At 40.6% G+C, this 15,914-nt stretch overlaps 1 protein-coding gene across 3 annotated transcripts in view; it reads right to left on the reverse strand.

Moving 5' to 3' along the window:
• LOC126981902 (rhotekin-like) overlaps positions 1-15,914 on the reverse strand; it is a 95,312-nt gene that overhangs the window by 23,594 nt on the left and 55,804 nt on the right. The window contains exon 1 of one of the 3 annotated variants that reach the window (XM_050833548.1): positions 9,874-10,911. The exons of 1 other annotated variant lie outside the window; for it this stretch is intronic. In XM_050833548.1, coding sequence (XP_050689505.1) covers positions 9,874-10,836 — 963 coding nt within the window. In that variant the 5' untranslated portion in view covers positions 10,837-10,911. Of the gene's footprint in view, positions 1-1,233; positions 1,324-9,873; positions 10,912-15,914 lie in introns of those variants that run through there. One more of the 3 variants, XM_050833551.1, reaches the window with a different exon arrangement.

Consider the following 15,914-nt stretch of genomic DNA (forward strand, 5'->3'; position numbering starts at 1 on the left):
TTTCTTTTCTCCCATCTTAAGCTAATCCTTCCTTCCCTTCCTCCCTCTATTTTCCTTCCTTTTTTTTCCCCCTCTGTTCTTCTTCGTTTTCCTTTCTTCCTTCCTTCTTTCCTTCATCCTTTCTTTGTCTTTACCCTCCATCTTCCTTTCTTCCTTCTACCTCCATTTCTTAATTTGTCTTCCTTCCCTCTCCCCTTCTCCTTTCCCTCTCTACCCTTCCCTTCTTCCCTCTTCCCCCATTTCTTCATTTTTCTTCCTTCCCTGCACTCTCCTCCTTCCTTCTTTCCCTCTCTACCTTTCCTTCCTCTTTTCCCTTTCCCGAAACCAAAGGAAAGAAAGAAGGAAGGAAGGAAGGAGTATAAAACGTGCGAGAGTAAGTTTTAAGTCCACACACAAGATTATAGTTATTAACACCGTATTGCAATGGTGGGCGAGGCGACGCGACCCCCCACGTATGCCCCCACTGATTAGTATTGCAAAAGACATTTCAAACACACCTTCCTTCCTTCCTTCCTTCATTGCAATGGTGGGCGAGGAAGGAAGGACCCTCCTATCACTCTTCCTTCCACTGATTAGTATTGCAAAAGACATTTCAAAACACACCTTCCTTGCTTCCTTCCTTCACCGCAACTGGAGGAAAGGAGGAAGGAAGGAAGGAGGGAAAGTAGAAAGGTGTGGGCTGTTTCCTTCCTTCCTTCTTCTCTCCCTCCTATCACTCTTCCTTCCCTTTACTAACTGGACGAAAGGAAGGAAGAAGGAAAGATGAAGAAGAGGTATGAATTCTCCTTTCCTTCTATCCCTCTTCCTTCCCTTTACTAACTGGAGGGAAGGAAGAATGAAGGAAAGAAGATGAAGAAGAGGTATGCATTTTTCCTTCCTTCTCTTCCCTCTTCCTTCCCTTTACTAACTGGACGAGAGGAAGAAGGAAGGAAAGAAGAGGTGTGAGATAACCGTCCTTCCTTCTCGCCCTCTTCATTCCCTTTACTAACTGGACGAGAAGAAGGAAGAACGAAGATGAAGAAGAGATATGAATTCAATTAAAAATCATACCAAAACCACACTGTCTTTCCTTCCTTCCTTTCCTCCTCCTGTTCCTTCCCTCACCAAAACTTAGAAAAAGAAATAAACTAAGATAAGGAAGAGGTGTAATAGCTACGTTCAATTCCACAAACATACACACACACACACAAGATCACATCAAAACACCGAACTGTAAAAACGATCAACACAAACACCAATAAATTCGCGAGTGTGTACGAGAAGGGGTCAACCCGCACGCGCACCCTCCTACCACTACGTTCTGAGAGACACTGAGGGAGAGGGGGGCAAGGGAGGAGGGGGGTGGGTAAGAGGGGGGTTACACAGGACGCTTGGCTGCCCTTCTTCGTTGCCAGATGTCGCTTGTGTCAATAATAACGAGGTGGTTTGTTTACATGCTCGTCGGCTGCTGGGCCCTCCTTCCTTCTGCCCTTTCCTCCTTCTTCCCCCTTCTCCCCTTTTTCTTCAGCGTTTTCTTTCTTCCTGTCTCTTCCCCATTCTCCTTTTCTTCCTTCTTCCTTTGCCTTAATAGTTTGTTTTCCTTTATTTTCTCCATTTTCTTACTCTTCTTGTTTAGCTTCCCCCTTCTTCTCCCATCTCCCCTTTTTCTTCTTCGTTTTCTTTTACCTTAATATTTTGTTTTCCTTTCTCTTCTTACTCTTCTTGTTTAGCTCCTCTTCACGACGCATCTTCATCCTTTCTCTTCCCTCTTCATCTTCTTGCTTAACTCTTTTTATGTCTCCTCCTCCTCTCTTAACTTTCTCCTTCACCATTCTCCTTTTATGTATCTCTATTTCAGTGTCTAGTCCGTCTCCTTATCTCTTCTTCGTCTTCCTTTCTCTACTTGCTTAACTAACCTTCTCCTTCATCATTTTCTTTCCCATTTCCCTCCTTCTTCATATCTTAATGGTGTCTAGTCTGGTTTTCTTTATTAGCTTTCTTTATCTTTATCTTCATCTCTTCTTGCTTAACTCTTTTGACTCTCCCCATTTTCCTTTTCTTTCACTTTTATTTTAGTGTTCTAGTTTCTTTTCCTTTGTCATCTTTCCTCTTAATCATTCTCTCATTTTCTTGCTTAACTTCCCTCCTGTGCAAGTCTTCCTCTTCTTTCTTCTTATTTCCCATTCTTCCCTTTCTCTCTCTCCTTTATCTCATTGTTTAGTCTGTTTTTCTTTATAATCTTTCCTCTTTATCACAATCTTCTTCCTTTTAACTCCTCTGCAATTCTCTTTTCCTCTCCTCTCCCACTTCCATCTCGTCCTTCTTAAATCTCCCCTATTTCATTTATAGTGTGTCTGTTGTCTGTATTCTTGCTTTCCTATCTTCTTTCTCTTCTTCACTCCTCTTTCCCATCTTTCAGTCTTAACTCTCCTCCTATCTTCCTTCCCTTCATTCATCTTCTATCTTTCAGTCTTAACTCTCTCTCTCTCTTGCCCAGCACACTCTTATCCAACAATACGTGTGTGGAATTAATATATAAGCAAAAACACGGATAATAAAAGAACACACAACATCGGTGGTATTCCACGTCCTCCCTCCACCACCACCGCGAAGAAAAACAACCCAAGATCACTTACGTAAGACTCGCGCGTAAAAATACACCACAGTTTATAATAGTTTACCACTGTCTTCGTTTTCTTTGAGGCACACTTGGACCCATTTTCTTTGTAGGAATACAGGGGATACAACTAAAAAATTGCTCGTATGTGCTAGAATTTTCGGTTAAGTATACAGAAGTGTGCGTGTTGCTTTCAAGACAGACTATTTAATTCATGGGCAAAATAAACTATTTGTGGATAATAAAGGTCAGGAAAGCTTATAAAGAAGAAATTATGAACAGGGGCTGAAATATAAATTCAACAATAATAATAATAATAATAATAATAATAATAAAAAACTTACTTTCTTAGCGCTACGGAAGTCCCCTACAGACACAGGGCGGGGGGCTGAGGGGGGACGGCTAGCCCTCTCCCTCCCCCCCTCCTCCACCGCGTCACTGGTGGTGGGGGTAGTGGTGGTGGGTGGGTGGTGATGGTGGTGGTGGTGAAAGGTGGGGCAGCTTCTAGATAGTGTTATGGTGGTTGGGTTGTTGGTTTTGGTGGTGGTGGGAATGGGGATTGGGGTGGAGGTGGTGGTGGTGGTGTTGGAGGTGGTTGTAGTGGAGGTGTTTGGAGTTGTGGTAGTGGAGGAAGGAACAGGACGAGAAGAGGAAGTGGAGGAAGAGGAAGATGTGGATAACTTAGAAGAAGGAGAAAGAGATGAGGAAGATAATGAAGAGGAAGTGGAGGAAGAAGAGGAGGAGGGTAACTTTGAAGAAACAGAACGAGAAGTGGAAGAGGAGGAAGACGATGATGAAGAGGAAGCGGAAGAAGAGGAGGAAGAGGAAGAAGAGGGAGGAGGATTAGGAAGAGAAGGTGCAACTTGTCCCCATCTCCGAATCTTGAAATAATCCAACATGATGATGGTGAAGATGATGATGATGAGGGTGATGATGATAATGGTGATAGTGATGATGAAAATGGGTGACTGTAGAAGGCAAACAAAGCAATAACCTCCCTTCATCACCATCACGAGACCTCACCATCATCGTCACCCATCATTGCACAAACACACATACGCACTCACCCAAATACTATTACACAACCACCTCGTATGAATGTATGTATGTATGTATGTGTGTATGTATGTATGTAAGTCACCACACATAAATCACATCACCACACAATCTTCACCATACATCACCATATTTCACTATTTTTTTCATTTTTCATGGTTTTCTTTCGTTTTTTTCCTAATTTGTCACTATAGAAGGTTAGATTAGTGAAGTTCTGCTATTTTTTGTTCACTATCTCTTCACTATATCTCGATGGTGACGGTGGTGATGGTGACGGCGTGGATGGTGACAATATACTGAAGGAAGTGATGTGAGTTTTCTGAGGATATAGTGTTTCCTCTTACCACAAGGAGGAGGAGGAGGAGGGAGGAAGAAGTGGGTGGGGTGAAAGAATAAAACACACACACACACACACACACACACACACACACACACACACACACACTCCTAGCTAAAATACACACATAATCGTACACACAATCTCAGCTTACACACACAGATGCACATAAAATATCTTACACACATATACATACACAGGAAGGAACTAGAAACACACACACACACACACACACACACACACACACACATGGGGACAGGTATGACTGGAAACACCTGACTACCTGATCAGTCTGGTTGACATCACCACCACCACCACCACCACTACTACCATCATCGTCATCACCACCATCATCACAACTTCAAAGCATCACCATATCTATCACCCATCACCATCTTTCACCATACAACATTTTCATTATTTTTTTTTTCATTTTACTTTGTTTCCTTAATTTCTCACTATAGGAGGTTAGATTAAGGGTGTTCTTGTGTCCACCACCACCACTACCATCATCATCACCACCGTCACCACCATCATCATAATAATATATAATTACTCCCATCCATCCATCATTAAAATTTCTCCACTAATAATAAATATGATAATGATAATAATAATAATAACAATAACGTAAATAAATAGAAAAAAATAACAAAAAAACAACAAGAATAGGAGAGAGAGAGAGAGAGAGAGAGAGAGAGAGAGAGAGAGAGAGAGAGAGAGAGAGAGAGAACGAAGACCCTTACACACAAAAGATGAAGAAGAGGAGGAGGAGGAGGGGGAAGAAGAAAAGAAAGAGGAAGTATTAAGAAGAGGATGAAGAGGAGGAGGAGGAGGTGTGAGAGAGGAAAGAAGGGAGGAGAGAAAAGGAACACCCTCTCCCCCCTACCCCCCTTTTTCTCTCCCCTCGTTTCATATGACATCAATACAGGAGGAGGAGGAGGAGGAGGGGGGGAGGGGGGGGAGGGTCAGGGGGCGAAGGCAAGTAAGTCTGGAAGAGGAATGGGAGCAAGAGGGGGAGGAGGGGGAGGGAAGAAGGGGGGGAGGGAGAGAAGAAGGAAGGGAGCACAGGGCAAGAGGGAGAGAGAGAGAAGGGGAGGAGGAAAGGGCAAGGAGAGGGAGAAGAGGGCAAGAGGAGGAGGAAGAGGATATAGAGGAGGATCAAGAGGAGGGGGAGGAAGAAGAAGAGGAGGAGGAGGAGGAGGAAAAAATAGATAGATCGATAGAAATTTCCTGAGAGAGAGAGAGAGAGAGAGAGAGAGAGAGAGAGAGAGAGAGAGATTGAGGCAGGGAGGGTGCAAGGTCATCTCCTCCCTCACACACACACACACACTCACACAGATAGATAGACAGACAGACAGACAGACAGACAGACAACACGAAATCGATAGTACTCCGTTATATAACCTCGACCTAGTGATCCTGGAGGAGGAGGAGGAGGAGGGAAAAAAGTAGTACGGTAAGAGAAATGGGAAATGTAATAACGGGAGAAAGAATGAGTGAAAAGGGAAATCTGATGAAGAGAAATAAGAGAAGAAGAGAGATAAAGAGGAGGAGGAGGAGGAGGAAGATAAAGACATTGAGAAGCAAGAGTTAAGAAAAAGATGGATAGATAACAAAAATAAGAAACAGGACAAAGAAAATAAGTAGAAATATGATAAGAGAAGGAGGAGGAGGAGAAGGAAGATAAAGACATTGAGAAGCAAGAGTTAAGAAAAGGGGAATAGATAACAAAAATAAGAAACAGGACAATGAAAAGAAGTAGAAATATGATAAGAGAAGGAGGAGAAAGAGAAAATAATGATGATAAAGTTAAGAAAATGCGAAAAGTGATAATAATAATAATAAGAAAAAAAGACAACGGGAAAGAAAATAGGGATATGAAATGATGAAAAAAAGGAAAATACAAGAAGAGAAAAAGAAGGAAAGAAATGACCGTAAGATGCAGATAAAGAAAAGGAGGGAGATAAAGAAACACTAAAGAAAGAGGAAAAAAGAGAAAGAGAAAAGAAAGAAGAGGAAGATAAAGGAACACTAGAATTAGAGGAACAGAAAGAGGAAGAGGAAGAAACATAAGAATAACAGAAAAATAACTAAAAATAGGGAGATAAACAAAGAACAGAATAACAGCAGAAAAATGAAGAAGAGGAAGAGAAGAGATAAACAAACAATTAAGAGCAGAAAAAGAAAGAAGAGGAAGAGAAGAGATTAAGAAAAACAATAAATAAGAGGAAGATAACAACTGAAGAGGAAGAGGAAAGAAGAAAAGACAATAACAGTTAAGGAGATCAAGACACAAAGAAGAAAATATAAAAGAAAATATAAGAAAACAAAACAAGGAAAAATGGAGGGAAACTAAAGAAAATGAAAATGAGAGGAAAGAAAAACTAGGGGAGAAAATGAAAGGGAAGGAAAACAAGACAAGGAAAACAAGAGGGAAGGAAAAAAACAAGACAAGGAAAATTGGAGTGAAGGAAAACTAAAGAAAATGAAAACAAAAAAAGACAAGTAAAGAAAAGGAAAACTGATATAAACTCGTACAATAATAAACAAATAAACAAAGAAAACAAGATAAAGAAAAAAAATGAAAAGGAGCAAATGAAAACAAAAATCACAACAACAACATTATGACGAAAGGAAGCTTATTTTAGGTACCTACGCCACCAGAGAGAGAGAGAGAGAGAGAGAGAGAGAGAGAGACTGACGCAAGATTTAAGAATGTGGGAATTTCACTGTTGCAGACTTTTCTTTGATTATTATTTTTCGTTTTAATCTCTCTCTCTCTCTCTCTCTCTCTCTCTCTCTCTCTCTCTCTCTCTCTCATCTACATTCCCTCTACTTTTTCATTTTTTCTTATATTTAACTTTTTTTCTTTTTCCATCTTCCTCTTCGTCTCCTCTTCCTCCTCTTCTTCCTTATTTACTTAACATTCAATTCGCATGTTTCCTCCTCCTCCTTCTTCCTCCCCCTCCTCTTCTTTTTTTCCCTCCATATTACTACTTTTTTTTCCCTCCTCCTCCTCCTCCTCCTCCTGGACACTCCTTTACTAGTTTTTCTCCCCTCCTCCTCCTCCTTGAATTGCTCCCTCTACTCCCTTCCTCCTCCTCCTCCTTCTTCTTCTTCTTGTAATTCCTTTTCCTTCTCTTGTCCTCTTCCTCCTCCTCCTTGTTCTGTTTACTGTATATTTCCCTTTGTTTCTTTTCCTTCTTTCCTTCCTTTTCTCCTCTTCTTCCTCCTCCTTTTCCTCTTGTTTACTGTATATCTATCTTCGTTTTTCTTTTCCCTCTTTTCTTTCTCTTCCTCCTCTTTTCCTGTTTCTCTTTATTTCTCTTGTTTTTTTTCTTTTCTTCTTTCCTATTTTATCTTCTTCCTCCTTCTCCTTGTCTTTATCTTCCTTCTTCTTCTTCTATTGTCTTCTATTTTCTGTATATTTCTTTTCCCTTTGTTTTGTTTTCTTCTTTATTTCTCTTGTCTTCCTTTTTATCTTCCTCCTTCTCCTTGTCTCTGTCTCTGTCTTCAACTTCCTCCTCTTCTTCCTCCTACTAATCAACTTCCTCCTCCTCCTCCTCTTCTTCTTTTTCTTCTTCTTTATCGTTCTAGCTGTTACATATTCTCTACTAGTTTTTCTTCCTCCCTCCTCCTCCTCTTCTTCTTAAGTCATGTCCTCCTCCTCCTCCTCCTCTTAATCCGTGTAGTTACCATATAATTTCCCTTCTAGTTTTTCTTCCTCCCTCCTCCTCCTCCTCCTCTTGTGTCTCCCTTCCTCCTCCTCCTCCTCCTCTTTATAATTTTGGTTATTACAGTTATTCTCTTTGCTAGTTTTTCTTCTCTTCTTGTCCTCCTCTTTTAACTTATTTTCCTCTATCCCCTTCTCCTCCTCCTCCTCTTCTTTATACTCTTAAGTTATTACATATTATTTCCCTTGCTAGTTTTTCTTCTCTTCTTCTCCTCCTTTAATTTATTTTCCTCTATCCCCTTCTCCTCCTCCTCCTCCTCTTCTTTATACTCTAACTTATTACAGATTTTCCCTTGCTAGTTTTTCCCTCCTCCTCGCTCCTCCTCCTTGCAACACACACACACACACACACACACTCAGCCAGTCCGCAACACCGCCACAACCTAGCCCGGACTTAGTAGCGGCAGCAACACAATCATGCAATATCTAGACCGCGACCCGTATTTATTTACGAACAAGTACTTGCACAAATTCCACCTTCTACCTCCCTCCCCCCCTCTCTCTGTCTCGTATTTACATTCTACTTTTATATTTTTTTCTTTTATTTAACTATTTTTTTCTTTCTTTCTTCATCTTCCTCCTTTTTTCCTCTTTAAAAACTCGAAATAATAGTCTACCAATTCAAGCGAGTCTTATATTTACAGTTTACTTTTTCTTCTCTTTTATTGAACTATTTTTCTTTCTTTCTTTCTTCATCTTCCTATGACTTACCTCCTTTCCTATCTTTTTTTCGTCTTTAAGAAGTAGATGGATTAATTGTTTTTTTTTACAACAAGGAGACAGCTCAAGGACACAAAAAAAGTAAACAATAATAAATAAAAAATAAAAAAAAGCCCGCTACTCGCTGCTCACAAAAAGAATCTAAAGAGGTGGCCGAAAGAGAGGTCAATTTTGGGAAGAGAGGTGTCCAGATACCCTTCTCTTGAAAGATAGTTTATTGTTGCAAGTAAACAACAAAGGCGAGGGGAAAGTTGGAAAGGTTCGTTTAGTCGGCGCAACATCTGTGGTCATATGCCGGAGAGAGACAGGAGGGGGAAGGAATTATAGGAGAAGGAAACAGATCCCAGGAGACGGGACGCAACCCCCGATTAATACCTGGTATCCATTCACTGCTGGGTGGACAGGGGTGTAGGGTATCGGAAGAGCCGCCCAATTTTTTCCACTCCACCCGGGAATCGAGCCCAGGCTCTCTCGGTTGTGTGCCGAGCGTGCTAACCACTGCACCACGAAGCCCCCTAAGGAGAAGGGAGGAGCTTGCCATCCCAACCCCCAGGCAGTACAGAGTGTGATTATACAACTAAGGATACAGTGGAAACAGAGATAATGGTCTACGGATTCAGGGGAGGCGATGCAGTACAGACATTGGAAGGAGTTTCTTTTTAAACCGAGTCATCCGCCACTGCAACAAGCATCCCTCAGAGGTAGTAAGTGCAAATACCATCAACTCCTTTAAAAATCGAATCGACCTTCATTTCGCTGCGTCGGGAGTAAGCTGAATATCGCGGTGCTTTGATCTGCTCTGCGGCGCCAAGTTAATGTCGAGCGAATTCAATCACCAGAGCGGGCAACCTCGTAATGAGCCAATAGGTTATCTGTTGCCTGTATTTTCATGTTTCCTTCATCTCTTCTTCCTATCTTCTTAACATTGAGTTCTCATTTTCCTCTCTATTTCCTTCTCATCTTTTCATATTATTACGCCCTCCCCCCCTCCTCTCTCTCGATAATGTGACCCGGATATAGAAGATGACAGGTAAACAACAACAATAATAATAATAATAATAATAATAGTACTCACGGTTACCCGCGTCACCTTTCGTCTCTTTAAACTCACCTGTAATTAAAAGAAAGAAAAACACAGGTAAGTTATGTATCCAGGTAGAAGTAGTAGTAGTAGTAGTAGTAGAAAAGGAAGATAATGAAGAAAAAGAAGAAAGTAAGGAGAATCTGAAATGGAAGAAGAAAACGAAGACAAAGAAGAAGAAACCAAGGAATGAAAAGAAAATTAATTAGTGGAAGAAGAAAAGAAGAAAAAAGAAGAAAACAATAGTAGTAATGGTTGTGTAGTAGTAGTAGTAGCAAAATCCCTAATAATAATAATAATAATAATAATAATAATAATAATAATAATAATAATAATAATAATAATACCTTTGAAGTCTTATGCAAAGGTGTAACCCAGTCCCTCTCCTCTTCTTCCTCCTCCTCTTCCTCTTCTTCTTCTTCATCCTCCTCTTCCTCTTCTTCCGACCCGTAGTAATCAGAATCTTGCGTGAGGGAGATGCGAGGGCGGGGAGGAGGAGGAGAGATGAAGAAAGAGGAAGAAGAGGAAGAGGAAGAGGAGAAGGAGACATCGGAGGTAAAAGAGTAGTCACTTGTATTGCTGACTTTGCGGAAGAGGTTCGAATCATCTTCCTCTTCCTCTTGATCTCCTCTTTCTTCCTCTTCCTCCTCCTCTTCTTCTTTTTCCTCGATGATGTCTGCGTCCGCGTTGATGCTGATTAAAGTGCTGTATCTTCTTCCCTTCTTCTTCTTCTCGCTGTTGTTGTTGTTGTTGATGTTGGAGCTGTTATTGTTGATGTAGGAGCTGCTGTTGTTGTCTTCATTGTTGTTGTAGTAATGGTTTGGTATGACATAACTTCCTCTTTTTCTCCCATCTTTCTCCTCCTCTTCTTTCTTCTCCTCTCCTTCCTCTTCCTTTCTTCTTCTATTCCATCTTTCACTTTCTTCCTCCTCTTCTTCGTTTCTCGTGTATCTTATCTCCACTTCCTCCTCTTCTTTTCTCCTCCACTTGTTCTCCTCTTCCTCTTGTTCTTCTCTTCTCCTCCATCCATGTCCCTCTTCCTCTTGACTCACTTTCCTCCCGTTAATCCTCACCTCCTCCTCTTCTTCTCTCCTCTTAAGCACCACCTCTTCATTCCTTCTCTCCTCCTCCTCTTCCTCTTTATCGCCTACTCTTATGACCGTTTTGTGGCGTGTGGGGGGCGTGGTTATGACTGGGCTATGTGCGTGTGTGTGCGTGTCTGTGTGCGTATCCCTGTGTAAGTTCAGGGAGATGCACACGTTATATAGTACCGAGGGGTTGGTTGCACATGGGCAGGACTCTTGGGCCATGGTTAAGAGGAAGGTAAGAGGAGGTTAAGAGGATGTTCGTAAGTCTAATAAGAGGAGGAATATGTAGGTTTGAGAGGATGTAATTTTTTTGGGGTGGGTGGGTGGGGGGGGGGGGTAGGAGGGAGTTTACAATAATATATAAATGTCCTTCACAATAAAATGTCTTTCTTTGACGCAGTAAAATATCAATGTCTTTTTTTTGGGGGGGAGGGGGTTCACAATAAAATATAAATGTCTTGCTTTGTCACAATAAAGTATAAATGTTTTCCCTTTTTTTCAATGCTGTATTAAAATATGTCTTTCTTTGCCGCAATAAAATATAAATGTCTTGCTTTGTCACAATAAAGTATAAATGTTTTCCCTTTTTTTCAATGCTGTCTTAAAATATGTCTTTCTTTGCCGCAATAAAATATAAATGTTTTCCTTGTTTTGTTTTTTCAGTGGTATAATACAAGAAAAAATGTCTTTGTATTTAATAGCAGGAGGGAAACAATGTATTTTCTTTCTGTACCACAATAATGCAATATAAATAAATGTCTTTTTCTTTGTTAGGATGAAAACTCAATAGTATGTCTTTTTTTGCCACGAGAAAGTATATAAATAACTGCTTCTTCTTTGATGCGAGAGAAACAATGTCTTTTCTGAACCACAATAAAATGTAAGTGTCTTTTTTTTGACGTGAGGTAAGCTTAGGGTGTCTTCTCTGTCAAGATTAAATATAGATAATGTTTTTCTTCTTTATACCTGCATCACAATAAAATGTCTTACTTCATTGCGAGGAGAAAATGTTAAATGCGTCTTTCCTTTGTAACAAGAAAATATACAAATGTCTTTTCTTTGTTTTTTTCTTTGTTTTATATTTGCATCACAATAAAATGTCTTACTTCATTGCGAGGAGAAAAACTTAAATGCGTCTTTCCTTTGCCATAAGATAATATACAAATGTCTTTTCTTGGTCTTTCTTCTTTGACAGGAAAAAAGAAACTAAATGCGTCTTTTTTTTTTGCCACAAGAAAATATACAAATGTCTCTTCTTGGTAAAGCGGTGAACAGGTGTCTTTTTTTTCTTTGTACGGGTGATAACTTAAGTCTTTTTTTCCCGCCAGAAGGTCCACTTAGATGTCTTTTTCTATGCCACAAACACAGCACTGGCGATGTATTTCTTATGTCTTTATCATGGAGCTTAATAATAATGTTTGTTTTTCTCTCTCACACGGGTAACACTTTTTTTTTTTGGTCTTTGTCACGGCTGAGAAGTAAAATCAACCTTGTTCTTCACCACGGAGCTTAATAATAATGTTTGTTTTTCTCTCTCACACGGGTAACACTTTTTTTTTGGTCTTTGTCACGGCTGAGAAGTAAAATCAACCTTGTTCTTTATCACGGAGCTTACTACTAATGTTTGTTTTTTCTCTCTCACACGGGTAACACGCTTTTTTTTTTTGTCTTTGTCACGGCTGAAAAGTAAAATCAACCTTGTCCTCTGCCCTAAAGGAGGAAGAAAGAAAAATTAGGTCTTGCGCTATTTCCATACAAGACTGAGCACTGTTGATTTCGGTTGTTATTTTCCATTTCTCACTTGGTAACTTTTATTTCCGTCCTTTTCTTCAGTAATCACAAAACACTCGCTCTTCTAGATTTTCTTCATTATTTTCTTCTTCACATTTGGTAACACTTATTTCTGTTCTTTTCTTCAGTATCTACAAAGTAATGCAAACACCCTGCTGTTGTTTTCTCCGCAGTTTTTTTTCTGTTACTTGAAGAATACTTTTATTTTTTTCCTTGTCTTCAGTAACTACAAAAAAAAAAGTCCTTTTCATCTTCATTTTTTTTTATTTCACACTCGGCAACACCTTTCTCTCCATATCTTCACTAACACAAGTCTTTTCCGCGTTGCTAAGGTCTTTCCTTCAGGGTTTATTCCCACATTTGTTACTACGCTAAATTTATGTGGAAACAAATCTTGTCTTCAAACTTCATTCGCTACAAACTTAACCCGGTAGCTGCAGGGATCATGTTTCATAAAAGGCCCCTCAAAGCGAGAAAAATGAGAAAAAATCATCACTCGCGCAAACCATTTCATAATATATATCAACGCATTTGTGATCAGTTTATGCATCATCTATTTTGGGGGGTTTATATTATGGCAAAAGTGTGGCCCGTCCCTCCTACACGGTAAAGCCACAAATTTGGTCCATCGCTGCTACACGGTAATGCCACAAATTTGGTCGTCCGTTGCCACATCGGTAGTTTAAAAAATTTGGCCGTCGTTTGTAAGTAGTAAAGACACAAATTTGGCCCGTCGCTGCTACACGGTAAAGCCACAAATTTGGTCCATCGCTGCTACACGGTAAAGCCACAAATTTGGCCCGTCGCTGCTACACGGTAAAGCCACAAATTTGGCCCGTCGCTGCTACCGGGTTAACAAGTCTTCCCTACGGCATATACGCTACTGTCCTTCGAGTGAAAATACAAGTCTTTCCTCGCATCCTTGGCACGCAAACCTAATAATGATCTATCCTAGACACGTCTTCACACTTTCTAACCACACACAAACACCCTCACGCGTGCTGCTGTCCTTTTCACTCTGACAGGCGAATCTCATAAGTTCCTCGCCGTCACAGCCTCTTAGCCGCAATTAAGGAGTCACTTCCGCTGTTATTTCCCCGCCGTACGTCCTTCATCAACGCCCGGCCAGGAAGTGACGTTCGAGGGAGCACACTCACCGACGTTTTTTTATGTTTGGATGTGTGTGCGTGTGTGTGGCGGGGGGTCTGACGTAAGGTGTATGTTTACGTGTAAATGCTAACCCTCGTGTGTTTGTTCTCACTTAAACAAATGAGGAAGTAATATGAAAGCAGGAAGGAAGCGACACACACACACACACACACACACACACACACACACACACACACACACACACACACACACACACGTGCAAGCGCCTGAGTTTCATTAGCTATTCTTGCGGAACATAAACATTCATACGAGCTTTTACCATCTTCATACAATCATCGTTTTCTCTTTGCACGCACTATGTTTTTTTATGTGTTCGCCGTTTTCTTCTTGCACAACGTTTTTTTTTATGGTGTTCCTCCTATCTAACGTTTTCCATTTATGCATTTGCGTTACTTTTAAAATCTATAGTTGTTGATTTCCCACACACTTTAAATTATATCTTTTATTAATTTATTTTTTTACACCAAAGGAAACAGCTCAAGGGTAAAAGAAAAAAAAGCTAATATTAATGAAAAAAAAAAAAAGCCCGTTACTCACTGCTAAAAAAAAAAAAATAAATAAATAAATAAATAAATAAAAAAGGTTCAGAGGAATGGCCAAAAAAGAGGTCAATTTCGGCATGAGAGATGTCCTGATACTCTCCTCTTGAAAAATGCAAAAAACGTCTTTTATTCATAAACAAACGTTACCTATACAAAAACGTTTCCCATTTACTCGCGAACGTTTCCTAGACAAATCTCCCTCTCACAACGTATTCTCTGTAAGGTCATTCAGTTTCTTCTTCCGTCACACCGCTCGTACAAGGACGTAAGATTAACCCACCTAACATTAATTTCCATGTAAGGCCGTTTTTAATCATCTCCATAATCACTCGTCCGTTCGCGTATAGCCTAATGAGGAAGTTATGTTTATGTATTGGCTATTAAGAGACGGGGATGAGCACCGAGGTCACGCGCATCTATAACGTAAATGCCACCAGCTTCGCCTAAGGATAATGCATTTGTCACCCTTATGATTTGAGAAACTATAAGTGCCAAGAAGTTATAGATGCTTGGAAAACGTATTGGGAACCCCTTGATCTGATTTCCTATAAACGACAGAGATTTGAAACTTCTTGATCTAACACTAATGAGAGAGAGAGAGAGAGAGAGAGAGAGAGAGAGAGAGAGAGAGAGAGAGAGAGAGAGAGAAGCAAGGTTAACACTAAGGGAAAGGGAGAGAGAGACGAGGACAATGAGAGAAGGAGAGAAAGAGAAAAAATGAGGGGAAGAAGGGAGGGAAAGGGATAGACAGGGAGGGAGAGGAGGAAAGGAAAAAGGGAGAGACACAGGCAAGGAGAGAGGGATGAAAAGGGAGGGAAGGAAAGAGGGGAGAAGAAAAGAAAGGGAGAAGGGAGGAAGAAATAAAAGGATAGAAAAGGAAGGAAGGAAGAAAGGAAGGAATGAAGCAAAACAGGCAAGGAGAGAGGGATGGAAAGACGGGGAAGGAAAGGGGAAGAAGGATAGAAAGGGAGGGAGGGAGGGAGGAAGAAATAAAGGGATAGAAAGGGAAGGAGGGAGAGAAAAGGGAAGGAAGAAAGGAATGAAGCAAAACAGGCAAGGAGAAAGGGTTGGAAAGGGAGGGAGGGAAAATTAAGAAAAGATAGGAAAGAAAGGAGATGGGAAAGGGACAGAAAGGGATGGATCGAGGGAGGGAAAAGGGAAGGAAGGAAGGAAGGGAGGAAGCAAAACTCAACCCAATCCTCTCTCCTCACCTAACAAACCCACTAATAAACTCAACCCAACCCAACCAAACCCACCATCCTCAACCCCCCCCCCCCCACCCCCAATATACTCAACCCAGCAAACCTAACTTACAAACTGACGATTCTATATATTTTTTACCCATTTTTTTTTTCATATTAATTTTGTTTCTGTTGAGTTTGGTCACTTTTAACACACAAAAGTTCCTTCGATTTCTGGGTATTTTGATGTTTGTTTATTTTTCTTTTTTTTTTTTATCGCCACTAATACTGTATGGAGATGAACGTCAGTATATGCAAGTGAACGAACGAACACACGCACACACGTTTAATAAGTTACGATAAAAAAAAAATACACACACACACACACACACAGAATTCAACCACAGCAGAAGGGAGAGAACGAGAGAACACATCTGAACACACACACAAGAGAGAGAGAGAGAGAGAGAGAGAGAGAGAGAGAGAGAGAGAGAGAGAACCTCGTGCCCACCACAGAACACAGACAGAATGGGAACTAATCTAAGGCCTTGGTGGACCTCTCTGTGTCTGTCTGTCTGTCTGTATGTCTGTTTGTCCTTGCTTCCATGACCTTGAG

Source organism: Eriocheir sinensis, chromosome 49 (assembly GCF_024679095.1).
Source record: "Eriocheir sinensis breed Jianghai 21 chromosome 49, ASM2467909v1, whole genome shotgun sequence".
Classification (NCBI taxonomy): domain Eukaryota; kingdom Metazoa; phylum Arthropoda; class Malacostraca; order Decapoda; family Varunidae; genus Eriocheir; species Eriocheir sinensis.